Source organism: Sander vitreus, chromosome 1 (genome assembly GCF_031162955.1).
Source record: "Sander vitreus isolate 19-12246 chromosome 1, sanVit1, whole genome shotgun sequence".
In the NCBI taxonomy this organism is placed as follows: Eukaryota; Metazoa; Chordata; class Actinopteri; order Perciformes; family Percidae; genus Sander; species Sander vitreus.
The window spans coordinates 39360901-39375821 of NC_135855.1; the positions used below are offsets into that span (position 1 = coordinate 39360901).

A 14921-nucleotide genomic window follows, 5' to 3' on the forward strand; every position below is an offset into this window, starting at 1 on the left:
CAGTTGGGGGTTCAGTGCCTTGCCCAAGGCAAGCACCTCTCCAGCTACCAGTCCACCACCATACCGTATGGGGACTTGAACCAACAACCCTCTGGTTCCTAACCCAACTCCCTACTGACTGAGGTATTGCCACCCCCGATCCACTTATCTAGCGAATTGTTTCCACATTAGAAGGGGGGGGGGGGGTCTGATGGTCGTCCCCCAGGAACCTTCGAGCATCAAACGCTTCATTTCCTGCATTCTGGTGACTTTTTCTGCAACAATTTGTGTCTTTTCTGCATGCAAACGTCTTTTATTCATGTCAATATTATTACGAGTAATTCATTAATCTGCTGTATTGTTCAAAACTTTCTGCACATTACATGTGTGATTTTCGGGATTTTTTTTTTTTTTTTTTTTGGAATTATGCACATCTTAACAACAAATATTTGCTTGCCACAGCATTTAAACTCTTTGACTTCATTAGCCCGGCCAGTTTTGATTATTATATTATTATTATTATTATTATAACTCATCCATTCATTCATCTAGAAAATAATCCACAGATTTGATTTCGATACAATCGACTTTGAAAATAATCAATGTGAAGACATTTTCACATGAAGTCAAGCCACAAGGACAGCATGTGAGATCAGGCCGGAAACAAAGAGTGAAAATCTGTTTTTAATATAAGCAATTTAAAGCTTTAGTGCGTAACTCTTTTTATATGAACGCCCGTTAATTCAAGCCGTTGTCAAATGAGTTAATAATTAATTAAGACTATCAGCTCCACACAACTCTGTCTGTATCTCTCAGTAGGACTGTGTTCAGAAGATTGTGGCGTCCGGTGACTTTCCCGCGCGGAAACTCGAGTGAAGATAACGACCTCTTCTGAAGAGTCCGCCATGTTTTTTTAATCCTCTGCAAAAACCCTTAAAAGGAGAATTCAAGAAGATATATAAAAATGCCCTCAGACGTCAGAGGGTTAGAAGATAATACAAAAAAGGTTTTAACCATGTTCTTCTATTGGCATCTTGCACACACGTTGAGTAACGCAGGGAGACACAAAGAGTGAGAGATAAAAAACCACAGCGTAGGAGAAACTAGGAGATTAAAGGGAAAGAAGTAAATGTAGTGCAGGAGCGAGGGATTGAAAGAGAGGAAGGAGATGTTTTTTTTTTTTTTTTCTCCAGTAAGTGGGTCACCTTGTCCTGTAGACTGCGCTCCTCCTCAAACCTTCACAGGCCTTCGGAGAGCTAACCCCATTCAGTACCGAGAGAGACTGCTCGCACATTTTCCAAAGGGAAAGCCACGGACAAAAGTGCAACCGTGCACTCTGACAAGTACTCTAATACTGGAGTATTTAACCCTCCTGTTGGCTCAGATTTGACCCATTTTCAAAAAGCTTCTTTATCAGAAATTTGGGTTTCTTTCGACCAAACTGTCAAAACAAATAACGTGGCTGGTTCCCTACAACGCTCTTCACAAGCCAAATAAATAATCAGTTCACTACTTTCATTGAATTTGTTTTTTTTTCTTCAATTTTATAGCATTTGAAAAAAAAAAGAAGATAAAAGAATGTTGAAAAAAGTGACAAAAATGTCGGAAAAAGATTCAAAAACGTCAAAAAGCGCAGAAAACATTTGACAAAAACTTTGGAAATGGTGACAAAAAAAATGGAAAAAAGTGACAAAAAACGTCAGGAAAAGCTTCAAAAAAACATCGAGAAAAGTGAGAAAAATAGTGACGAAAACATCAGGGAAAGCGGCAAAAGTGTCGAAAAAGACAACCAAAACGTGTATTTTAATCCAAACAGAAAGTTTCCTGGTCGACGGGAAGACAACACCAGGGTTAAGACAGCAGTGGACTTCTGTAAGGATGACATGTTGTGACAGGATTGCAGATAGGGCTGCAACTAACTGTTTGTGAACCCAAGACTTTTGAAAACTCATTTCAAGCACCAAACGCATTGAGTGTAGGTTCGTTTTCACAAGAGATTTAAGAAATATTTCCGCTTCAGGGCCAAATTATCTCTTTACACATTGTTCTGGAACAATGTTGGGCGTCACTATACAGACAGCTGAGTTTGTTCGGTTCCATTACACGTTGTAAAAACGGGACAGTTGGGTTTAGGAAAGGGTCGTGGGTGGACGTACGGTTCTGTGACACGCGGGAGGAAAGAAAAATGTGACTATAACAAGTGTGGCAAGTGGGACTTGAACGCTGCTCTCCTGGGTGAAAGTCCTGTGTTTGACCCATGCACCACCCCAGCCAACCTCCTGGAAATTTGGCCTTACGTACTACTCGCTAAATCCTGTCTAACTGCTGCTCTCCCCGGTGCGTTACACAAACACGCTGAAAGATGCCTTTTTCCTCGCATCAGACACTGACAGCCACTGTCCAAACGTCCTTATTTTACGAGTTCGGAATGAGAACGGGTTGCACTGCGATACATCAACCAATGTGTCCCTGAACAAGACACTTAACCCCTAGTTGCTCCAGAGGCGTGCGTCCTCTGACATATGTAGCAACTGTAAGTCGCTTTGGATAAAAGCGTCAGCTAAACGACATGTAATATATAATAATGTTAACACTCACAGGGCTGATTTACACACACACTCAGTACCTATACATGCACTAATGGAGAGATGTCAGAGTGAGAGTGCTGCTGATGGAAAGGCACCTTGCTCAAGAAGAAGTGAACTTGCACCTTTCCAGCTACCAGTCCATATAGGGACTTGAACCAGTGCCCATCTGGTTCCCAATCCAACACCCTACTGACTGAGCTAGAAATACCAACGAAATACCACTGATTCCAAGACAAGTCAGAGACAATAAAAAAAAGCGTCTCAAATCCAGACTACAGCACTTAATGTGAAAATGTAAAATTAGCTATGAATTGTCACACCATTGCTGCAACTTTGCACATAACTCATACCAGGTTCTTCTCATGCACAGTAAGCAGTCTTCAGGCCCCGCTGCTGTGGGACGGGGCTAATTCTGTACTTGTTGGTGTCACGATGATGTGGGAGAAACATTTCCCAGCAAGCCACTTGAGATTCAGAGGAAAGTGAATCCGGCCTACAGGATACCGGCTGAGAGAGGGAGAGAAACAGGCAGCCATGTTTTCCCTCATGCTTTTTTCTTTTTCTTTTTTGGCAATTACCCAGGTGGCTTTGAGGTGCTAATTAGACAGTGTTGATTAATACCAGCTGTGCATAATTTGTGCTATTATTGGATGATCACCCGAGACAAGGAGAGAGAAGGAAAGAGAGAGAGAGAGAGAGAGAGAGAGAGAGAGAGAGAGAGAGAGAGATAGAGGGAGAGGAAGAGAGAGGAAAGAGAGAGAGAGAGGGAGAGAGATAGGGAGAGAGAGATAGAAAGAGAGGGCGAGAGAGATAGAGAGAGAGGGAGAGAGAGATAGAGAGAGAGAGAGATAGAAAGAGAGGGCGAGAGAGATAGCGAGAGAGGGAGAGAGCGATAGAGAGAAAAAGAGAGTGAGAGGGAGGGGAAGAGAGAGAGAGAGAGAGAGAGAGAGAGAGAGAGAGAGGGAGGGGAAGAGAGAGAGAGAGAGGGAGAGAGCGAGAGAGAGAGGGAGGGAGAGGAAGAGAGGAGGAGAGAGAGAGAGAGAGAGAGAGAGAGAGAGAGAGAGAGAGAGGGAGGAAGACAGAGAGAGAGAGAGAGAGAGAGAGAGAGAGAGAGAGAGAGAGAGAGAGAGAGAGAGAGGGGGTACAGCAACATTACATTGCAGACAAATACAATATGAATCAACATTACATAATTTGTCCAAAGCCCCTGTGATCACGTCATACATGCACACGGAAGTGAGAGCAAAAGGAATCAACTATGATCCCATTAACACACCTGGAGCAACAAGCAATCTGCATCTGGATCATCTTTTTTGGCTCAGGAAAAACACCTGTTAATGCAGGTAAAATGCATTGCAACTGCATCCCAGCCAGGTATAAAGATAGAGTAGTTTATTAATACCAAAGTGAAATTGAATGTGCCTGGCAGCAGGTAACGTTAGCCAACCGTTAGCTTCTAGCTGGCTTGAACACGGTTAAAAACATGTGGCTGTATTTCACTGGAAAGGATTCCATCAACGGGACGTATATCTATGCGTACAACAGTCTGCAGCTTCCGAGTCGTAAGCCGGAGCTGGGAATGACTTCACACTCACATTGCCAGACCTTCCTCCACAGCGCTGTGGAGGAGGGTCTGGCTAGTCCACACAGCATTCCGGAATGGGAGAAAAACGTGCTCTGGTTTATTGACATTTCTTTAAACCAATCCCAATCGTTTTTTATGACAGGATCAAATCAATCTAGGGGATTTTATAATCGCATCAAACTCACGGGAAATTTTCTCTGTGGGGTAATCCTATTTTGTTTGTGATATTCCCCTTGAATTTCTTCAGGCCTACAGTAAGTGATATCTTGATTAGAGGAGGAGAAGGGATGGGGATGGGGCTTTCTATGAGCGGTGCTCTGAACCGGGGACGATTGCTTGCCCTCTGGGTGTCGCTGCTTGCAGCTTTCTGGAGAACTGCTCATCCAAACAACTTCACACTGGACGCTGCGCTTCCCTGGGTCCTGAGCAATACTCCTGCCATGACGTGGTTTGGTCTCATAACCTTTAAATTGCCTCCTGGACTCCTCCACTTGCCTCCCTTCCTTGCGTCTTAGTCCGTCCCACCAAGGAAGCATGGGTGAGACGCGGGGAAATCATGCGAGGAGAGAGGAATCGAGGAAATGTGTTTTTAGAGGGATGAGACGTCCTTTTCTCTGAAGTGTCACGTGAATTCATCAGCTGTATGAGTTAGTAACTCCTTCAGCTGCATGGCTTCCGGGAAGGCTGCTCTCTATGGCTGTATCTCATAACCCTTATTTGATAGCTCCTCGAGTCCTCGGTCCTCGGCTGAACCGGAAGTTGTTCTGTCCCTTAATTTCTGCCCAGAGGACCGAGGAGCGAGCATGGAGGAGGGCTCTCCGAGGAGCTATGAGCGAGGATCTCGGAGGAGCTATGAGCGAGGACACACGAGAGCAGCCATCCCGGAAGCCGTGCAGCTGAAAGCCTTTGCTAACTCCGCCCATACAGCTGACAAAAATCACGTGACACTTCAGAGGAAAGGACGTCTCATCCCTCTAAAAACACATTTTCTCCTTGCCTCTCTCCTCGCATTATTTCCTCGCGGCTTAGTCTGTCCCACCGAGGAAGCATGGGAGAAAGGCGAGGAAATCATGGGAGGAGAGAGAAAATGTGTTTTTAGAGGGATGAGACGTCCTTTCTTCTGAAGTGTTACGTGAATCAGGTTTCATGATACACAGAGCACCGTCTGTCCTGTGGACATTGGACACATCTCATTTCTCACCACATCTAACTGGGAAGCTGTAGCCAGGAAACCCAGGGCTGACTGACAGCTGTCACTGTGTGCAAGTACCGTATCTGTGTGTGTGTGTGTGTGTGTGTGTGTGCTCACATGTCCATGTGCGTTGCATTCATTAACATGTCAAGTGGGAGCAAAGGGGGATGCCACAGAGACGCTGTCATGTGTGTGTGCGTGGGCGGAGGTTGGATGAGGCGGGGATGGGATTGTGGGTAGGAGAGAAACGAGGAAGAGCGAGTCAAATCAGAAGCAAAGAGAGAACGGGCTAGAATTAGACGTGGACTTTAAAGGGCAGCTGGGTGGAAAGAAGAATGCCTGAGCTAAAGTTCACGCGTATCGGACGTTAGCGTTCAACACCATCGTGCCATCTTAGCTCGCTTACAGCAAGGTCATTTCAACTGGAACGTGTCCTGCATTTAATAAATAAATATTACTTTTTACAGGATTCTCAACAATACTCGAGTGATCATCAGGGTCACATGGAATGTCAGCAGTGTAGTTTGCAGATTACATATCTCAGAATGTTAAAATATCTCCACCCCAAGCAGAAAAAAACAGCTGTTTAGTGATCACCAGACCCAAACTGAATCTGTGGATTTTTTCAGTGATCCAGAATAAAAATCTGCAGAATTTAGCGGACTGTTTTTCTATTTGGGGTGTGCATGTGTTAACATTCAGAGTTTTGTGTTTAATTTGTTCAAAATCTGCGAAAACTCCTGCAGAAATTCAGACCAAATGGATGTGTCATTAAAGAATAGTAAATGATACATTTACGCATCTCCATCCCAAGCGGAAAAACAGTCCGCTACATTCCGCCAACCTGATCGCCGACCTTTTCCAGAAGCTGGTTGAAGGAATGAAAGAGGGACAAGTCCGCCACCGCTGGGAAACTTTGAAAAATTTGAGAATGACCACACACATATAGCTGCACTTTCTACCTCTATATAGTATAATTGTGACATCACAACCGCACGGAAGTCCTGAGGGCTCGTTTAAATGCACTATTTCTGAATACGGGCTGTGTGCATTTCTCTGTGGATTGAGCATTTTGATACTTTACAGTATTTACACAGCACCTAGACCTGCTTTATAATCAAACATGAAAATCTCACTTTTTAACAATATGGGACCTTTAAGTAAAATATAGTAATTCTTTCGATTTTTGGCTCGTAAAACCTTACTTTGTTCTGAATATGAAGGAAAAAAAAGTTCAAACGTGAAATGTCACAGTTGGTGTTTTCACCGTTGATTTGTTGAACTGTTTCACTATTTTTTAAACTTCAATAAATGCAAAATTTTTCCAAAAGCCAAAGAGTAATCATGGTAAATAACCCTGATTTCAATATTGACCAAAATAATTATTATAATTAATTTCCCCATATTCGAGCAGCAGTAAATTCACTGTTGGTTTAGCTCTTTGTATGGCCTTCCAAATGCTGATCTGCAGTGGCCCAATATCCAGATCTCTTCTAAATATATTGAGCTATACATGTACTAATTTTGGTGCTTTTATCACAAAATGAACAACAATTCTGCCGCCCCACTACGTTCAAAATATAAGTTCTCTATATGTTTCCCAGGGGAAGTCATTGAAAGGTCACTCATTTCCTGGTTTCTATAACGGGGCCAATAGGATCTGGCTAGAGAACTATAAAAGGGTTATTAGGTTACAGACCTACATTATTAGTAATTGTCCTTTTTGCAATTATCACCAATTAATTCTCCTTCTCTACTGGCTTAGAGGGACCCACCTGTCCTCTCGCAGCTCTTCTTCAACATGTGCATTTACTGATACAGATAAAAAAAGCATCAACCAGGTTTGTCTCATGTGTATGTTAATGGGGGATCACATGACAAATGTATTTATATATTTAATTGATAATCATAATTTCCTTTCCAATAATTATGTAAGTCTGAGTTGGACACATGTATATCAATTTCATTTAGTTAATAATTTCATTTCAGCTGAATCTGATACAAATTAGTTAGGCTAACTCAATTACATACTGTTGTATCTGTTTGATACAAATGAATTATCATTTATATTCTGCTGAATGGATGTATTTAGTTTGAGTTGGGGCTACATATATTTATTGGATGGAAATCCTGCCAACAACTTAATTGAGTTCATACAATGAGTTCTTTTTTTGAGTGTACATTGATAAATAAGTTCAGTTCCAGGGTGTCATATACATGTTTTGTTTGTTGGGAGTCATATTCAAGGTTTTTGCCAACAGTTGTATTGTATTGTATTGGATTTCTGTGACCCCCGTGTCCTGAATAACCAGTTAAATGAATACCCAGGTTATGCCAGCTATCTCTGTATACATGAGCAGGGAAAATGGGAAGAATGACGGGAGTAAGTAACGTAAAACTGGTTCGAATAAGGCCTTTTCTTCCGGTTGACCTTTGTCAAACTCACAACAACTTGGCGCCCAGATAGCTCAGTTGTTAGAGCGGGTGCACATATATAGAGGTTTAGTCCTGGCCCGGGTTTGACTCCGAACTGCGGCCCTTTGTGTCATTCCCCCTCTCTCCCCTTTCATGTCTTCAGCTGTCCTGTCAAAAAAATGCCTAACAATAATCTTTAAAAACAATCACAACTTGGAAAGCAAGAACAAGTGAGTTGCAAGGATTTGTTGACACATTTACTTGCAAAATCAAAGCCACTGATAAAAAGCTTCATACTTCCATCTTAATTCAGCACGGGGAAATGCAGAGGCACGTTTCGCTCTACAAGAGCGCTCATCATGTTTCTGTGCTGAACTGCTGTCAGTTCACAGAAGGAGCTCTCTCCTGTCGACGATCAAACTCTCTTTCTCTCTACAAGCCAGTTTCTTTTGTGTGTGAAATATGTCAGAAGACATGATAGTGATGTTCATGTTACCGCTGAAGCAAAGGCAACTGTCCTCCCCCGTTCCTCCGGCCTTTCTTTCATCTCCTCTGTCACTTGTCTTCCCTTAACTCCGTCCCCTCCACCCTCGCTCTAAACCCCTCATTCGGTGCTTTTATTCTCTCTCCTCCTCCTCCTTTCTTTGCTCTTCGTCCCGTCTTAATTCCACTGCTTCATCTTCACATCTTTGCTATAATGTTAAGTGCACCTCTCCTTTCCTTTCGCCTCTCCTCTCCTTTCTCCTCTCCTCTCTCCTCTCTTTTCTCCTCTCCTTTCTCCTCTCCTCTCTCCTCTCTTTTCTCCTCTCTTTTCTCTCTCCTCTCCTCTCCTCTGTCCTCTCCTTTACACTCTCTTCTCCTTTCTCCTCTCCTCTCTCTTCTCCTTTCGCCTCTCCTTTCTCCTCTCCTCTCTCCTCTCTTTTCTCCTCTCTTTTCTCTCTCCTCTCCTCTCCTCTGTCCTCTCCTTTACACTCTCCTCTCCTTTCTCCTTTCCTTTCCTCTCCTTTCCTTTCTCCTCTCCTCTCCTTTCTACTCTCCTCGAACACAAAAAACACAACAAATATCTGTCAAACAAATAAAATGATCGTGTTTCTTTTAAATGGTCCCAAAAAAAAACCTCTCCTCTTGTCTCCTTTCTTCTCCTCGTCTCCTCTCCTCTCCTCTCCTCTCCTCTCCTCTCCTTTCCTCTCCTGTCCTCGTCTCCTCTTCTCGTCTCCTCTCCTTTCCTCTCCTCTCCTTGTCTCCTCTCTTCTCCTCGTCTCGTCTCCTCTCCTCCTCTCCTCCTCTCCTCTCCTCGTCTCCTCTCCTTTCCTCTCCTCTCCTCTCCTTGTCTCCTCTCCTCTCCTCGTCTCCTCTCCTTTCCTCTCCTCTCCTCTCCTTGTCTCCTCTCTTCTCCTCCTCTCCTCTCCTCTCCTCTCTTCTCCTCGTCTCCTCTCCTTTCCCCTCCTCTTGTCTCTTCTCACCTTTCCTTATCTTTTCTTTCCTCTCCTCCATCCTCTGTGGGGGAGGCTAGTGAGTCGGTGGTTCATTTTTGATTAAGAAAGCACATTTGTATGTGTTTGACAGTTTTTTTGTGTTTTGTTTTTTAAATTTATTTAGGATTTTCTTTTCTTGACTTGTTCTTATGACTGTGTTTCTCCTTTGAAATGGTCCAAAACACAGGACTTTAAAAACCAAAAAACCTCTCCTCTCCTCTCCTCTCCTCTCCTCTCCTCTCTCCTCTCCTCTCCTGTCTTGTCTCTCCTCTCCATTCCTCTCTTCTCCTCTCCTCTCCATTCCTCTCCTCTCTTGTCTCTCCTCTCCTGTCTCTCCTCTCCATTGGACGGAGGCAGAGCTACATAATGTGGGTAGTGTTGGTGCAGCAGAGTGTTTCCAAATGTGTCCATCTGCCAAGAAGGAAGAGGAGGAGGAGGTGGAAGAGGGGGAGGAAGAAGAGGAGGAGGTAGAGGAAGAAGCCAGAGAGCATGTGTTTTAATCAGGATTGACAGTTACATCGCTCCAAGATAAACGCCCGTCAAACTTTAATCCTCTGCCGCTCACATGCTCCCTGAACGCATCCAGTCAAGTGGAGGCCAGATAACAAACACACACACGCACACACACACACACACACACACACACACACACACACACACACACACACACACACACACACACACACACACAGTGAGTTAAAGTTAGAATCAGCATTCTTTAAACAGATACAGGAAGCGTACGTTCTCCATACATACAAACTTGCATTTGAAAAGTGTCTATGGCAACCATAGCAACGGTTGCCGTAGCTACTGTAGGAAGCCAGAGTTTTTTTTTTTGATGGCACGTTTCCCAGAGGAGCCCATCATACATCATCTCGCATGGGGGATGGTGTGGTAAGATGTATACTGTACATACAGTGAGTGAAGACTGTATGACGCACACTGGGAACTCTCATCCTCCAACTCTCTTCAAGAATGCCTTGCTCAAAGGGCACGCTCAACCAAATTAAAGTAAAACATTCAAACAAAATACATGCAGATAGTTTAAGGTTCAATTTGTCCATGTTTTGAGATGTCTTTCTTAGAGATTTCGGCCTCCAAACCAAGGGGAATGGATGGAATTCAGTTTGTGATTAAAAAACCACATTAAAACAGGCCTAAGAGTCGACAACCTACTGAGAAAAAGTCAGTTTTATAAATGTGCGCAAAATTAGAAAGATATTCACAGATTTAAACTTCCGGGATCAATTACTTTACAGCGAAATGTTATTAAAAATCTTCTCTGTTGTGTCATTTTGTTTACATGTGGTCAGCCCTATGTTCCCACAGCCCTATGGTCCCACAGCCCTATGTTCCCACAGCCCAATGTTCCCACAGCCCAATGGTCCCACAGCCCTATGTTCCCACCGCCCAATGTTCCCACAGCCCTATGTTCCCACAGCCCTATGGTCCCACAGCCCAATGTTCCCACAGCCCTATGGTCCCACAGCCCTATGGTCCCACAGCCCTATGTTCCCACAGCCCAATGGTCCCACAGCCCTATGTTCCCACAGCCCTATGTTCCCACAGGCCTATGGTCCCATAGCCCTATGTTCCCACAGCCCAATGGTCCCACAGCCCTATGTTCCCACAGCCCAATGGTCCCACAGCCCAATGTTCCCACAGCCCAATGTTCCAACAGCCCTATGTTCCCACAGCCCTATGGTCCCACCGCCCAATGTTCCCACAGCCCAATGGTCCCACAGCCCTATGTTCCCACAGCCCAATGGTCCCACAGCCCTATGTTCCCACAGCCCTATGGTCCCACAGCCCAATGTTCCCACAGCCCTATGTTCCCACAGCCCTATGTTCCCACATCCCTATGGTCCCACAGCCCTATGTTCCCACAGCCCTATGGTCCCACCGCCCAATGTTCCCACAGCCCAATGGTCCCACAGCCCTATGTTCCCACAGCCCAATGGTCCCAAAGCCCAATGGTCCCACATTTCTAAGAATTTTCTTTTCACTAAAAATGTGGCCCTACGTTCCCACTAGAGGTGTTGAAATTAATCAAATAATCGATGCATCGAATCGTGGACATGGACTATTTCTGTTTACAATTTAATGTAGGCCTAACAACCTTTCTGTTTACATATTCTGTTATGTTTTACACATTCAGGAAGGGCCATGTGCTCAGTGCTGTAGTTTTATGTATCCAGTTTATTTAGCATTAGAGCACTGCAGAATGTTTTATTTTTGAAGCTTGAAAAGCTATGAATTAAATATCCTATATGGCTTTAATAGAAAAATGTATTTGACGCATCGTGATGCATCGAGATATCGAATCGAAGACATGATAATCGGAATCAAATCGGGAGATCAGTGAAGATTCACACCTCTAGTTCCCACAGCCCTGTGTTCCCACATTTCTAAGATTTTTCTTAAAATTAGGCCCTATGTTAGGGTTAGGGTTACATTCCATCTGTAGTCCATTGCTACTGGATAATAGGTTGGGTGTAATTGGCTACCAAATTGGGAGAAAGGGGGATCAAATCTGATACAAATTTATGAAAAAGGAAATTTGGGAACATAGGGCGTAATTTTTGGAAAAAATCTTAGAAATGTGGGAATATAGGGCTGTAGGAACATAGGCACGCTCCCGTTTACATAGGTGGTGTGTAAGAAGTGTTTTTTGTAATTTGGGTGGACGGACACTTTCAGGACACTTCATAAGAGATGAGGAGAGAGGTCTGGAGGAAATCTTCTCTGTGGTGTCATTTTGTCTGCTGGTGTAGAAGTGCTGATGGTGATATATCCCGATCACAGCTGTGCTGGAACTCGACAGCAAAATATTGACAGTTAAATATTTGTGAGTCATATGAACACCTCTGACCTGGAGGTTCGTCAGCCTGGATCTTGTGATAAAAATAAAAGTGAAAGCCCAGTGGACAGGGAAACAGTGTGTGTATATCTCAAACTGTCACTCCTTCCTTCTGATTTCCTCACTCAAACACACCAACACGTTCTCACTCCCAGGGCGTCAAAAAGTGATGCTTTGGTCAGGTGCCTTTGGCGTTTGTTACTGACGCAAAAAGTCTCTTTTAGCGTCATATGTAGACGCTCTGGCTTGGGACGTACGTAGGGCTGGGCGATATGGCCTAAAAATAAAATCCCAGATAAAAAAAAAAAAAAATCAGATTTCATTTTATAATATAAAATCATTTTAACGTTATTGCGCAACCTTGCCCCTGTTTTCACCTGTTGCTGAATAACGTACATTAACATCCCATGGTCTCTTGAATGTAGCATACCTGTAGCAAGCTCCTTCGTAGTAGCTAACTAGCGGTCAAAACAAACGTTGAAGAGGAGCTCCATGCTACAGAGTGGCGATTGCTAGTTGTTTAAGCCGCTACAGACCTCCGTCACAGCTCGGTCGTATCAGCGGCATTTAGTAGATGTGCTGACCCGCAAATGAGTACCTTAACACCGCCTCTGGTGCCCCGCATGGTGCTCCTTCAGGTCAGCGGTAGCTGGTGGTTCAGTTACCCGAGAATAGGTGACTCTCAGCCGGGGACAGAGCACCAGCGAGCTGCCGGTCATTTTGGCGGAGATTACGGATAAGTAAGTAATGAAACGACTAGTTAAGAAAATAATTAATGTTAGTCCCTGTTGCTGGTGTATCTCTATGGCAAACTCGCGGGGGGAGGGCTGAGCCCGTTTGGAGCCCAGAGGGGAGCGTCAGCGGATGTTAAGGAGAAAATCGATTTTCATTTAAACAAATCGACGTTAACTACATATTCGAGTTAATCGATAAAATCGATTTATCGCCCAGCCCTAGACGTACGTTTAACTGACATGCGGGACAAGAACGGGACAGTTAGGTTTAGGAAAAGATGGTGGGTGGGGTTACAAAATGTACATTTCAGTGACACACGAACAGGACATGAACCGGGGGAAAGTCCTGTGTTGTTTGACCCATCCACCCCCCCCCCCCAACCTGCAGTACCATGTTACGCAGATTTTCCATCTTTCATGCTACTCTCTACCGTTGTCTCTCTTAACACATACGTCATCTTACAGCGCCGCGGTCGAGCTGCTGCTCTGCCCGGTGTAGAAATATTTCTCTAGTCTTGATGTGTTATTCTCAGTCTTGATGTGTTATTCTCAGTATTAAAGTTGTATCCCCTGTATAATGCATAGACTTGGAACACGCAGTTAGTTAGCTCAAGCTTTGATTACCATAACAGTCCAGGAATGTGAATGTATACATGTATTACTGTACCATACGGTGACGTGGAACGGGAGGGGTTGGATCCCGTGTGTGTGTAAGAGCTGGAAGATCTGCCCGGAGACAGAGGAGGATGGATCTTCAAGGAAGATGATAAAAGATTAGCGGGAATTAATAAATTGGAGTCAGATTGGTTAGGCCTTAGGGCCTTATTTTAGACATAATTCCCTACACCAGTGCGTTCCATACAGACGCTAAAGGGGGATTTTTGCGTCGGTATCTGACGCTGAGAGACACTGAACAAGCGTCAGTATTTGATGGGCTGGACTTAGGAGTAAGAACGGGTTGAACACACACATACACACACACATCTCTCTCCACTCTCCAGTGTGTTGCAGGCGCTCACCTGGGCTGGCGCTGTGCAGGTGGAGCTCGGCGGGCCTCCTCCCCAAGCCGGCTGAGGGAGGGTGAGCGGCTCCGTGCCCCCCTCCCCATGGTCCGGACCACCACGTTGCCATTTGGGCTGCCGCTGGGCATCTGCTGGAGCAGCTGGGGTGACAGGCTGCGGTGTAATGCTGAGGAGCCAGGCTGCGAGAGACTCTGCTGAGGGGCCCTGTGTGGGTGGGGCTGGGCGTGTTGCTGCAGATGGGGGGCCCAGTTGCCAGGAGACCCGTGCTGCTGCTGCTGCTGGTACTGACTGACTGTTAGGTTGTTGTCGCTGTTGGAGCGCAGTAGGACCCGCGGCGCAGATAACGAGGAGGGGGATGGCTCGTTTCCGCTGCCAGAAGACGGGCCCCGGCGGCGCTTGGAGTAGGCTGGAGCCTCGCGGAAAGGCACTGAACAGGAATGAGAGGGAGAGAGGGAATTAAGTTGTTCATCTTTTAGAATCTTATGTTTCATTTTTTTCAGTAGGCTATCTTTGTTTCTGATAGCCCAAATGTTTGTGTACTTTTTGTACAATGCAGCGAAAAATGCAGCAAACAAAACGCCCAAAACTGCGAAATAAAACATCAAAACTAAGTAAAAGACTCTTCTCAGAGCTAATGATTGTAGCTCGACTTCTTCAGCAAGTTTTGACTTTAAGACTTTATCTGCTCTAGCTTTTTTCAACGTTTTAGACACAGTCTAAAACGTTAGCGCGGTGTGGATGGCGAGCGGAGGGGTCTGATCGCCGAGCCGTGCACCTCCAAGATTTTGTAACAATGCGGACGCGTTCGCATAGAACGCGATGCAATCAGCATCAAAGACCAGACGGTTCACGGCGACCACGTGTTTTAGATGAAAACACGGAAAAACAAGTTGAGGTCTATTTTAATGTCTACGCTGTTAGCATAGTTAGCATCGCTAAGTCTCTGTCCTGATCAACAGGTCCTAAAGCATCCCCTGCTTTATCGTCTATTTTAAAATAAATGGGACCATCATTTACTAAATGAACATCATGCTGTGTCGAAGAAGACTTCAAACTAGCGACTGAGTCCAT

The 14921-nt window shown here is 44.7% G+C and overlaps 1 protein-coding gene across 1 annotated transcript in view; it reads right to left on the reverse strand.

The window, feature by feature from the left end:
* The window catches only part of shank2a (SH3 and multiple ankyrin repeat domains 2a), a 295254-nt gene that overhangs the window by 98650 nt on the left and 181683 nt on the right, over window positions 1–14921 (reverse strand). Inside the window, exon 12 of the mRNA XM_078255689.1 lies at window positions 13848–14277. Coding sequence (XP_078111815.1) covers window positions 13848–14277 — 430 coding nt within the window. The remainder of the gene's footprint in view (window positions 1–13847; window positions 14278–14921) is intronic.